Source organism: Acanthopagrus latus, chromosome 1 (genome assembly GCF_904848185.1).
Source record: "Acanthopagrus latus isolate v.2019 chromosome 1, fAcaLat1.1, whole genome shotgun sequence".
NCBI lineage: Eukaryota > Metazoa > Chordata > Actinopteri > Spariformes > Sparidae > Acanthopagrus > Acanthopagrus latus.
Window position 1 is genome coordinate 914,388 of NC_051039.1, and position 12,904 is coordinate 927,291.

General features: G+C 49.9%; 1 protein-coding gene across 1 annotated transcript in view; it reads left to right on the plus strand.

Annotated features, from left to right (window-relative positions):
- The window catches only part of LOC119023462 (protein jagged-1a-like), a 19,821-nt gene extending 7,697 nt beyond the window's left edge, over positions 1–12,124 (plus strand). Inside the window, exons 3-26 of the mRNA XM_037105410.1 lie at positions 912–969; positions 2,428–2,685; positions 3,034–3,094; positions 4,320–4,450; positions 4,541–4,660; positions 4,796–4,909; positions 4,993–5,106; positions 5,405–5,518; positions 5,626–5,672; positions 6,390–6,563; positions 6,806–6,956; positions 7,070–7,234; positions 7,328–7,441; positions 7,583–7,696; positions 7,812–7,925; positions 8,360–8,476; positions 8,585–8,612; positions 8,808–8,893; positions 8,976–9,089; positions 9,177–9,286; positions 9,464–9,694; positions 9,789–9,920; positions 10,273–10,423; positions 10,690–12,124. Coding sequence (XP_036961305.1) covers positions 912–969; positions 2,428–2,685; positions 3,034–3,094; positions 4,320–4,450; positions 4,541–4,660; positions 4,796–4,909; positions 4,993–5,106; positions 5,405–5,518; positions 5,626–5,672; positions 6,390–6,563; positions 6,806–6,956; positions 7,070–7,234; positions 7,328–7,441; positions 7,583–7,696; positions 7,812–7,925; positions 8,360–8,476; positions 8,585–8,612; positions 8,808–8,893; positions 8,976–9,089; positions 9,177–9,286; positions 9,464–9,694; positions 9,789–9,920; positions 10,273–10,423; positions 10,690–11,228 — 3,357 coding nt within the window. The 3' untranslated portion in view covers positions 11,229–12,124. The remainder of the gene's footprint in view (positions 1–911; positions 970–2,427; positions 2,686–3,033; positions 3,095–4,319; positions 4,451–4,540; positions 4,661–4,795; positions 4,910–4,992; positions 5,107–5,404; positions 5,519–5,625; positions 5,673–6,389; positions 6,564–6,805; positions 6,957–7,069; positions 7,235–7,327; positions 7,442–7,582; positions 7,697–7,811; positions 7,926–8,359; positions 8,477–8,584; positions 8,613–8,807; positions 8,894–8,975; positions 9,090–9,176; positions 9,287–9,463; positions 9,695–9,788; positions 9,921–10,272; positions 10,424–10,689) is intronic.
- The last annotated feature ends 780 nt before the right edge of the window (positions 12,125–12,904 follow it).

The following is a 12,904-nucleotide window of genomic DNA, read 5'->3' on the forward strand; positions in this document are numbered from 1 at the left end:
ACACACACACACACACACACACACACACACACACACACACTGGCTCTGGTCCCTCTGTCATTCGATAGCGGTGAGAGCGACAGTGGCCTTAAGAGACAAAGAGTTTCAAAGTGGCGCCGACATAATGGGACACACACACACACACACACACACACACACACACACACACACACACACACACACACACACACTCTGTACTGTGGTTGGTTGTTAATGTTTCTTTAAACTGCTGTTTGGAGATTAAACCTGTTTAACGTTGAGCAGCAGAAGAGAAGCTGCAGTTTGTTCTGACAGTACGAGGACGGTCGGTCCTGATGGAACCAGGAGGTTTATATGAAGGAACAGATGTTTTGGGTTTAACTCTGAAACACAGCTGCAGTACAGCAACATGTTGTCTTATTTAGTTTTTATTGTTTAACCTAAAACGTTTGTTTTCTGCTGACATTAAGTGTTTCATGTTTAATATTCATGTTTCCTGCAGGTGTCGGTCGTGTTGGTTCACAGAGAATCTGTTTGTTTATCATGTTGCTTCATGACATCACGTTGTTTAACGTTGTATCCAATCCCAGGGTCCGAAATTGTACCAGAAACCCTCATCCGGCCCACATACGTCTGCGGTCCGGTGCTGTCTGCCAGGTCTGGGCCACAGTTCAGTGTATTCTGGTGGGCTGCGTCCGTCCCAGACTTGAGCCAGTTCTGGTTTATTGGGTTGGTTCAGATCTGGCTCACCAGAGTGGACCGCACAAGGTCCATCACTCCACGCGGGATGTGGGCCGGATCTGAGCATCAGAAGTATCCAGTTTATTACAAAACAAGACAAATCGTCATATTGTAGAAACTGTTTGATTCTCCTGATAAAATGTTAAATGTTATGAATCTTTTCGGCTGATGAGTTTTCTCTCTCTGTGCAGAGGTCGTACACGTTGATCGTGGAAGCTTTGGACTTCAACAACGACTCTTCCTCTGGCAGTGAGTATCATCATCATCTTCATCTTCATCAGCATCATCATCATCATCATCTTCGTCATCATTCATCTAAACACGACCTTTGACCTTTGAGCTCTGCGCAGCACAGACACAGACACAGAACGGTTTCTGATCACTGAGTCTGTAATTAAACGTTCCCCCTCTAGCAGCAGCCGGTTCTGGATGTGTTCAGGTCCATTCAGAAAACTGCTCGTGAGGCGCCTGTGAGGAGTGAAGCGGCTCCTCACCCTGCGGTGAGTGTTGGCTCGGTGCTGTATTTGGCGTCCTGCAGGGAACCATTATAGGTCCGGTGTGAAGTCGGCTGACCTCGGCCCAGGTGGGCGTCGGTGCAGGCGGCGTGGATGGGCGGTGGAGGATGAGGCGGGGGGACGGTGGGGGAGTCCAGTTCATCACGGGTTTGGTCAGAACGTGGAAGCAGAAGGTTTAGTGACGATGCTGAAGCTGCGTGAGAGTCAGAGAGTTCGTTCAGTTACACAAACGGAGCTGAGAGGTCGAAGCTGAAGCTGAAGCGAGCCGGACGACGACAGAACAAATATTGACCTCTCAGTTTAGCATCAACAAGCTAAGTGCTCCCCGGCACCCGACCCGGGTCAGCCTGTGGCTCGGCTCAGGTAGCAGCACACTGCTGATGTGTGGCAGCCGGATCTGCTTCATTTCATCATGATAAACACGATGGTGCAGCAGCAGCGAGCTCTCAGGTGCCGTCCTCCTCTACCGTCCTTCTTAAAACTGGGTTAAAAAACAAAGACAAGATGAACATCTGAGCACAGTATCAGAAATAATCTACAACACACCAGGAGAACATACATGTGTGCACATATTACACGATCATTAGCTGCATGAAATACGCTGGAAGAGTTTCAATATTTCGTCTCTTTACTTACCTGACTGTGTGTGTGTGTGTAATGACGGCTGACATCAGTGTGTAACACGGCTCGCTCTCAGCCAGGTGTGGGCTCCACAGCTCGGCCGGGATTCATCGTTAAAGTGCCAGTTTTGAATATTTGCTCAAATATCCCGGCCGGAGCAGATCCAGCCTCCCGGGAGCTTCACTGTTTTTCAGACCTGCTACCTCGGTGCCGTTTTCAGCACCTTTTCTTTTTTTTTTTACTCTCCATCGTGCTGTGAAGTGTCACAGTTTGCTTCCAGGTTGATGCTTTCTGGACTTTTTCTCTTTCTGCTCTTTCCGTCCAGCTGCTGGTGGGTTGGAGAGACGCCGTCACCTCAGCCCGACCACACTTTCCACCCCGCCGGTGAAATACCACAGAGCAGCTCGGCATTTTCAAACTCTCTGGATTCTTCCTGCAGCTGACTACCTGCTGACCTCTCTGACAGACCTGATCTGTCTGAGCTGACAGCAGACAGCAGACTGCTCATGTTATCTTCTCTGTGTCCATCACGTCGCCTCAGTGTTCCCTCTCTGATCTGTTGTGTTTACAGGCGTCGGTGGGACGCTGATTGAGAAGGCCGTCCACTCGGGGATGATCAACCCCAGCCGGCAGTGGCAGAACCTGAAGCACAACGGCCCGGTGGCTCAGTTCCACTTCCAGGTCCGCCTCAGCTGCGACGAGCACTACTACGGCTTCGGCTGCAACAAGTTCTGCCGCCCGAGAGACGACTTCTTCGGCCACTACGAGTGCGACCACAACGGCAACAAGACGTGCCTGGAGGGCTGGTCCGGTCCGGACTGCAACACTGGTGAGTTCTGAGGGTTTGATCCATGTCGGGGTCTGTTTGATTTTAAACTAAAGACGTATTCTGCAGATTCTGACTTCAGATACAACGTTCACCGTCAACGTGTTTCCTTCAGAAACTCTCTCTGACGGTGCGTTCAAATGCTCCTGTGAAACTCATCGTCCATGACAACAGTCTTACTTAGTTACTTCCCAGCTCGCTGACTCACTCGTTACACTGTCGCTGTTTTTAAAACCTCCTCCTGATGGTGCGTTCAGAGACATCCGCTGACAGAATATTCAAATATCCATGTAGTTTGTTCTGGAAACATCCGTGAGTTCTGACACTTTTCTCCTTTTAACGTCTCTGCAGCGATCTGCAGACAAGGCTGCAGCACCGAGCACGGGTCCTGTAAAGTACCTGGAGAGTGCAAGTGAGAGCACACACACACACACACACACACACACACACACACACAGACACACACACACACACACAGACACACACACACACAGACAGACACACACACACACACACACACACACACACACACACACACACACACACACACACACACACACAGACACACACAGACACACACACACACACACACACACACACACAGACACACACACAGACACACACACAGACACACACACACACAGACACACACAGACACACACACACACACACACACAGACACACACACACACACACACACACACACACACACACACACACACACACACACACACACACACACACACACACACACACACACACACACACACACACACACACACACACACACAGACACACACAGACACACAGACACACACACACACACACACAGACACACACACACACAGACACACACACACACACACACACACACACACACAGACACACACACACACACACACACACACACACACACACACACACACACACACACACACACACAGACACACAGACACACACACACACACACACACAGACACACACACAGACACACACACAGACACACACACACACACACACACACACACACAGACACACACACAGACACACACACAGACACACACACACACAGACACACAGACGCACACACACACACACACACAGACACACAGACGCACACACACACACACACACACACACAGACACACACACACACACACACACAGACACACACACACACACACACACACAGACACACAGACACACACAGACACACACACACACACACACACACACAGACACACAGACACACACACACACACACACACACACACAGACACACAGACACACACACACACACACACACTCACACAGACACACAGACACACACACAGACACACACACAGACACACACACACACACACACACAGACACACACACACACACACACACACACACACACACACACACTCGTCTTGTAAACCAGGTTCTTCCTGTAGATAATATTTGTTCAGGTCAGATTGTAGTTGATTGTCTTGATTCATATAAATTCAGTTCGAGCTGCGTTAACATTGATAATAAACTGACGTCATCACAATATGACAAATCATAAAGTCTTTGTATCATGTTAGAATGATTCCTCTGTATTGTCATATTGATTGAATGAGAGATGTGATGATGATCTGATCACCTGTCAGGTGTCTGTACGGCTGGCAGGGCGAGTCATGTGATCAGTGCATCCCTCATCCCGGCTGTGTGCACGGAGGCTGTGTGGAGCCGTGGCAGTGTCTCTGTGACACCAACTATGGAGGACAGCTGTGTGACAAGGGTACACACACACACACACACACACACACACACACACACAGCATCACATGGTTTTCATCATACGTGTGTGTGTGTGTGTTTGCTCCTGCAGATCTGAACACGTGTGCGACGCTGCAGCCGTGTTTGAACAGAGGAACCTGCAGCAACACCGGGCCGGACAAATACCACTGCTCCTGCCCCGACGGCTTCTCTGGGGTCAACTGTCAGAGAGGTGAGAGCGGCGGGTCGATGGTTCAAATCCCTGAACAAACAAAAAAGAAAAAGTCTCTTGAAAGATGCTGAATCAATAAAGTGAAAGAGTCCATGAATCTTGAGCTGATGTGTAACATGTCCGTGTCCGTCCCAGCGGACCACGCCTGTCTGTCCAGCCCCTGTCTGAACGCAGGCAGCTGTGTGGAGACCAGTCAGGGCTTCGAGTGTCGCTGCCCCCCCGGCTGGACCGGACCCTCCTGCTCCATCAGTAAGACCTCCACCTTAAACCAGATCCTCTCTGAACCCTCAGTGACGCCTCGTCACCTGCTGGACTTTGTGTTTCTGTCTCAGATGTGGACGAGTGTGTGGTGAACCCCTGCAGTCACGGAGGAACCTGTCAGGACCTGGTCTACGGTTTCAGGTGTACCTGTCCTCCTCAGTGGACCGGGAAGACCTGCCTCATCGGTCAGTCTGCTCGGCTCGTCTTGAAGTTCTGAGGTTGTGTTTGTGGTCTGAGAGGCTGTTTAGGAAACTTGTGGTGTGTTTAATGAAGTTGAGTCGTCTCTTCCATCGTTCATCAGTTTTATGTACTAGATAAATCCAGCAGCCGACAGACAGTTTGACTGCTCGTCCTCCGGCAGGTCGCCTCCTCCTGCTGAGGGCGACTTCAGCAAAAAGACAAAGAGCTGTGTGAAGTTGGCCAACGTTAGCTGGATCAACCAAACACAGAGAGCTTCATCATCTGTGTATCCTGTCGTTTCAGATGCCAACGAGTGCGATGACGACCCCTGCGTCAACGCCAACTCCTGCCGAAACCTGATTGGAGGATACTTCTGCGAGTGCCTTCCAGGTTGGACGGGCCAGAACTGCGACACCAGTGAGTGAGACGCAGCGGCGACACAGTTATTAATCTGACAGCTTTTATCTGAAGGAACGCTGCTGTTTTTATGACATCGTGAGAAAACTTGTGAATTGTTTCTGCAGATATCAACGACTGTCGAGGTCAGTGTCAGAACGGAGCGTCCTGCAAGGTGAGTGTGTGTGTGTGTGTGTGTGTGTGTGTGTGTGTGTCTCCATGACAACAGCAGATCAGGTTTCTACAGACTCTCATATAAACAGTCCGTCTTCGCTCTTGTCAAAATGCTGATTGCTGTTGTTTTCCTTCTCACAGTGGTTTTATTGTTTACTGTCGGCAGATTAAATTACATGACAGCATTAACTGTCGGCGTCCAGCGGAACCGGCTCGCTTTGATTCAGTGGTGTCATCAGAAAAGCTTTGGCCAGATCTGAGAACAGTCCATTGTTATTTTTAGGTGGTGAAACTGAATCTAAAGTCCAGACTTTAATGTCAACATCTGTGCTGGTAATAAAACTTTAATACTCATTTAATTCTCCAAAGAGTTTAAAAAGTAGAATTCTGGCCTCATTACAGTGTTTGGCTCTGAGGCTCAGCGTTAGCTGAGTGCTACAAACAGAAGCTAACGTCAGCTTCAGGCTCTTTATTGTTTCCTGCTGATTTGAAACGACCTGAAGATAAATGAACAAGTCAAATAATCTCCAGTTTTATTAGAATAAAGAAGCAAACACACAGAACAGAAGAATGACTGGACTCAGAGTTAGCACATTAGCTTCATGCTAACAGCACTTCTTGATCATTGTCTCTGAATAAACTGACGAGGCTCAAACCTGATGAAGCTGAGGTGATGCTCTTCACCTAACGAGTGGATCTCTGTCCTCGTCTCTCTCAGGACCTGGTCAACGGTTATAAATGTGTGTGCGCTCCGGGTTTCAGCGGCGAGCACTGTGAGAGCGACGTGGACGAGTGCTCCAGCACGCCGTGCCTCAACGGCGGCCGCTGCCACGACGAGGTCGACGGCTTCCGCTGCTTGTGTCCGCCCGGCGTCTCTGGAAGTCACTGTCAGGTGAGCTGTTCACCTGGTGGTCCACCTGAGAGCACAGAACAGTGGTTTGTATTTGTGACGCTATGCTAGCAAACAAAGCTAAACAAAGACTGTAGAAGCTGCACATGTCAGGAAATCATCAACATTTGAAAATCTATCAGCAGACTCCAGTTGACAGGTGGTTGCCATGGTGACATGTATTGAACAGGGAGTCATAGAAACGGTGTCGTCAGTCGAAGCTGACCGGTTCTGTCCGTCCACAGCTGGATATCGACCACTGCCTCCACGCTCCCTGTCAGAATGGCGGTCAGTGTTTCAACGTGGCGTCCGACTACGTCTGTGAGTGTCCCGAAGACTACGAGGGCAAGAACTGCTCGCGCCTGAAGGACCACTGCCGCTCCACGCCATGCAAAGGTCCACACACACACACACACACACACACACACACACACACACACACACACACACACACTCTTCCCAGTTGGGTTCAAGTCTGACTTCCTCTCCATCCTCTTCCTCCTCTCCAGTGATTGACAGCTGCACAGTGGCCGTGGCGTCCAACAGCACGCCGGGCGGGGTGCGTTTGATTTCGTCCAGCGTGTGCGGTCCTCACGGGCGGTGTCGGAGTCTCGCTGGCGGACAGTTCAGCTGCGAGTGTGAGGAGGGGTTCTCCGGGACGTACTGCCACGAGAGTGAGTCTCGTCTTCAGCTTGTTAAGTTGCTTCCTTGTAAAAGCTCATTAAAAAACCGACTGCAGATTAAATCATCTGTTTCCTGTTGGTCAGATATTAATGACTGTGAGAGCGCCCCCTGTCTGCACGGAGGAACCTGCATCGATAAAGTCAGTCAGTACCAGTGTATCTGTGCTGACGGCTGGGACGGACCCACCTGCCACCACGGTGAGTCCTCCTCCCTCCTCCTCCTCCCTCCTCCTCCTCCCTCCTCCTCCCTCCTCCTCCTCCCTCCTCCTTCCTCCTCCTCGGCTGTAAAAGGAGAGGACTTGTTGGACGTGTTTTCATGTTTTGTTTGCTGTCGTTCAGACGTTGATGACTGTAGCTCCGCCCCCTGTCAGAACCGCGGCGTCTGTCGAGATCTGGTCAACGACTTCTACTGCGAGTGTAACAGTGGCTGGAAGGGGAAGACCTGTCACTCAAGTAAGTGTTCGTGTGTGACAAGAGACACGATTGTGGCGAGCTGCAGTTCGAGGTGCTGATGTCGTTATAAGCAGTTCAGTTCCCACGTGAATCTATTCTTCTCTTCTGCTGCCAGGAGAGAGTCAGTGTGACGAGACGACCTGCAACAATGGAGGAACCTGCCGTGACGAAGGAGACGCCTTCAGGTGTCTGTGCAGCGCCGGCTGGGAGGGCGCCACCTGCACCATCAGTCAGTGTGACCACATTTGTTTGTGTGTTTTAAAGGAACAGTTCAACCTAAAATGTAACTCCAGTCGTAGTCGGTGAAGTGTTGTAGTCCACAGAACAGTTCTGGGGCTTCACAGTAAAACAGAGTTGCAGCGTTCCGCTGAACAACTGAAGCAGCTGAGACGTGATTAAAAACAGAAACGACCACAGAAACATCAGACGTCTCCAAAAGCTCGTCTGCTGTGATCACGGTCTGCAGGAGAGAACACATCACAACTGATCTCAGACCAGATTTACACCTTCATTAACATGAAGTCTTCATGGAGCTGCTGAGCTAACAGTGTTCACCTGACTTCCCATCAGCACCGAGGGAGGAGATGATGAGTGAACGGTTCTTTTGTCCTCATGTTGACCAGCGTCTGATGGTTCTGTTTGGTTTTGGTTTTGTGTCTGCAGCGAAGAACAGCAGCTGTCTGCCGAGTCCCTGTGAGAACGGAGGAACATGTGTGGTGGACGGAGACTCTTTCAGCTGCGTCTGTAAGGAGGGCTGGGAGGGCGCCACCTGCAGCCACAGTGAGTCCCTGCACCACCTGCACCTCCAGCATCAGCAGCAGTTACACATGTATTATTATTGTTTTCAGTTAGAAGTTGTAAAGAAATGACACTGTCTTTATTTTACAGATGCCAACGACTGCAGTCCTCATCCCTGGTGAGACACACACACACACACACACACACACACACACACACACACACACACACACACAGTCAGAACCTGCTCCCATCTTTGAAACACGATCAAAACACAAGAATATTTTCTGTAATTAAGACGAGTCAGAGATGAATAGCTGTGTTTATGAAGCTTCTGATGTTCCAGTAACACTCCACTGTCTCCGTGCTGCAGTTACAACAGTGGGACTTGTGTTGACGGAGACAACTGGTACCGATGTGAATGTGCTGCAGGGTTCGCGGGCCCAGACTGCAGAATCAGTGAGTGCTGATCGCCTCCCTCCCTCTGTTGGTGAAAACATGAAGTCATCAGACAAACTCACGTCTGTCTCGTCTCTTGCAGACATCGATGAGTGCCAGTCGTCGCCGTGCTCCTTCGGCTCCACCTGTGTGGATGAAATCGACGGTTATCGCTGCGTCTGTCCGACAGGCAGAACCGGCCCGCGGTGTCAGGAAGGTAAAGACACTTGTCCTAATGAATGAGTGAATACTGTAACAGAGGGGTGGTCATCATCATCGGTGCTGACGGTGTTTTGTGCTGCAGCGTCGGGCCGGCCCTGTGTGGTCGGAGGTCTGGTGGTTCTGGATGGAAGCAGATGGGACGAAGACTGTAACGAGTGCCGCTGTCACAACGGCAGAATCAGCTGCACCAAGGTACGACTGAGACCCAGATGTCCAGAACCTCTGTGACGCCTGACGAGGAAAGAGAGAGAGAGACTTGATGACAAACAATGTGATGAATCATGTCTGAAGAATGAATCCTGACCTCCTCCTCTTCCTCTTCCTCCTCCTCCTCCTCCTCCTCCTCCTCCTCCTCTTCCTCCTCCTCAGCTCCGGTGTGGTCCTAAACCCTGCAGCCTCCACAGTAAGACCCGGGGTTCCGAGTGTCCAGCCGGTCAGACCTGCGTTGGCGTCCTGGACGAGCGCTGCTTTGTGAAGCCCTGCTCCAATCAGGGGGAGTGCTGGAGCCCCGCCCACAGAGCCCCGCCCACAGCCAGGTGTCACCCAGAGAGCGGCTGCGCCAACGTCACCTTCACCTTCAACAAGGACGTGATGACGAGGGTCAGTCTGGTTTCCTGCTGTTCAGAGCCACTGTTCCTGCAGTAGATGATGTTCCTCGTCAGTCAGACTGACGTAGCTCCTCTGGCTGTTTCAGGGCGTGTCGGTGGAGCAGGTTTGTCGTGAGCTCCGGAGCCTCTACATCATCAGGAACCTGTCGTCCGACACCTTCGTCTCCGTGAGCTGCGAGCTGTCACTCAGCGCCAACAACGAGATCCACGTCTCCATCGTGAGTCACGTCTGCATCAAAAAAACTAAAATCAGTTTGAGCTTATAAACGACAGAGTCAACAGTTTAGAACAAAACGCTGTAATCAGCTGATATGATTGGATTTGATTTGATTTCCTGTCCTCACATTAACTTTTACCAGAAGTCTGGAAAAATAGAACTGGAAAAGGAGCAACAAGTTAAGATAAGAGCACAAAGTCCTGAGTGAAGTTTGAAATGTTAACAAGCCGCTGCAGACAGAAGATTACAGAGCGTCCTGGTCCAGAACCGAACATGAAACCAGCAGGAACATTTGTTTACACTGAAATGTCACAGACGGACCTTAACGGAGTTTCTCCTGTCCAACGTTTCAGTCGGCTGACGACCAGCGGAGAGGTTTGACCTTCGTCAAGGAAATCACAGACAGGATCATGGATCTGGTCAGCAAGAGGAGCGCCAACAGCAGCATCATCAGCGCCATCGCCGAGGTCCGTATCCAGAGACGACAGAACCACGACGCCAGCGGTGAGTGTCTGAAGGAGGAACCAGCACCGCTGCTTCTGCTGCAGCCTGAAGTGGATCCGTCTTCCTATGGGACAGAAAGTCAACGAGCACAATGTCACACTTTATTTAAAATAACATGACAGAATTGTTTTTGTAGCTGATGACAAAATCAATCATCACAATACGTTTGATCAGATCTCGATATTGTGACGATATTGTCAGATGACTGTAAGCTCCAGTGTTTCAGTCTGAGGTGTTCGCTGACCTGTTTTTCTCTCCGTCATCAGACCACCTGGTTCCCCTGCTGGTTTCCACGGTGATCGTTGTGTGGGCGTTGGCCATCGCCTCCATGTTGCTGTGGTGCGTGAGGCGGCGGAGGAAGCCGAGCGCCCACACGGGCGTCAGCACGCAGCCGTCCTCGTCCTCTTTGGCTCCCGCCGCCGAGAACAACAACGCCCTGCAAAACAGCGTCATCGCCGCCCGCGAGCAGCTCAACCACATCAAGAACCCCATCGAGAAAAACCCACTGAACCAGCACCACCAGCAGCAGCACCACCTCCTCCTCCATCACCACCTCTGCGAGGACAAGAACTCCGTCAATGCCAAGATCAGGAAGTCAGACGCTGGGAGCCAGTCGGACGAGGACGAGATGGACAAGAGGCTGCAGAAGGCGAGGTTTCCCCGGGCGCCGCCAGCGTATTCACTGGTAAACTGGGAGGAGCGACCGCACCTCCACCTGACAGGAAGACCTCCGCACTGGAGCAGCAAGCAGGACAACAGGCAGCTGCAGTCGCAGAGTGTGAACAGGACAGAGTACATCGTATAACCAGCCGGCTCACAGGGACTCGATACTCCAGAGACGTTGTGACCTCGAGGGGATTTCTGCTTATGCCTTTTTTTATTCTGTTCTGTTTCTGTTCGGAACTGAACTTCAAGATGGATTTTTGTTGTTTTAATTTATGTTTGGACTCACACTGGTCCGAGCGGTCCACTGCGGTTGGCTGGATCTCCGATTATGTGGACGCCTTCGCAAAAACACCAGAATTTAGTTGTGCAGGAACCCGACGGCTCCGTCAGGATCTGAATTTGGAATTTAAAAAAATATTTATTTAGTGTTTTTGCGGAAAGTCGATATGAAGAATCGTCCTTGTAGAATGTTTCTGTATAGATTGTAAATATTTTTTTTAATTAATCATTGTGTATATTTAACTTAACTGTTCAGAGCCGTAAGATATTTCTTTTTTATTTATGAGTATTGTTTCAAGTCGAAGCTTCTCGGGCCTCCGACTTCTTGTTGGAAATATTTTCTTGAGATACTATTTGTCGGCGCTGTAAGTGTTCTTGAAAGAATTGTTTATTTGTAGCCTTTTGGATTTGGGCATTTTTGTGCCTCGACTGAATGTTTCGTACGTTGTTGTTCGATGGCGTTTTCTCGGTACGTTTGCCGGGATGTTCGAGTACTTCCTGTAGATGGAAGAGGAGGCGGGCAGAGACACATTTTGCTGCTGACATTTCTTTTTATACAGACCAACATGGTGGCAGATGTTTTCCTTTTGCTACTGAAAAATTCTTCAAGGGACGAAACTGTTTTTGTAGCGATTTGTATATTTTGTTCAGTGTAAAAATGAGAGCTGAGAAACAGGCTTCAGATCCTGTTTGTAACAATCTGATCAAAACTGCTCAATTAAAAAAGGAGCCCTGTGGAGTTTTCTTGTAAAATCATTGAGTGTATTTCCTTCATTAAATCCCCTCATCCTCTCCTCCTGATGATATAAAGTCCTCCTCTCCTCCTCCTGATGATATAAAGTCCTCCTCTCCTCCTCCTGATGATATAAAGTCCTCCTCTCCTCCTCCTGAGGATATAAAGTCCTCCTCTCCTCCTCCTGATGATATAAAGTCCTCCTCTCCTCCTCCTGATGATATAAAGTCCTCCTCTCCTCCTCCTGATGTTAATATAAAGTCCTCCTCTCCTCCTCCTGATGATATAAAGTCCTCCTCTCCTCCTCCTGATGATATAAAGTCCTCCTCTCCTCCTCCTGAGGATATAAAGTCCTCCTCTCCTCCTCCTGATGATATAAAGTCCTCCTCTCCTCCTCCTGATGTTAATATAAAGTCCTCCTCTCCTCCTCCTGATGATATAAAGTCCTCCTCTCCTCCCCCTGATGTTAATATAAAGTCCTCCTCTCCTCCTCCTGATGATATAAAGTCCTCCTCTCCTCCTCCTGAGGATATAAAGTCCTCCTCTCCTCCTCCTGATGATATAAAGTCCTCCTCTCCTCCTCCTGATGTTAATATAAAGTCCTCCTCTCCTCCTCCTGATGATATAAAGTCCTCCTCTCCTCCTCCTGATGATATAAAGTCCTCCTCTCCTCCTCCTGAGGATATAAAGTCCTCCTCTCCTCCTCCTGATGATATAAAGTCCTCTTCTCCTCCTCCTGATGATATAAAGTCCTCCTCTCCTCCTCCTGAGGATATAAAGTCCTCCTCTCCTCCTCCTGATGA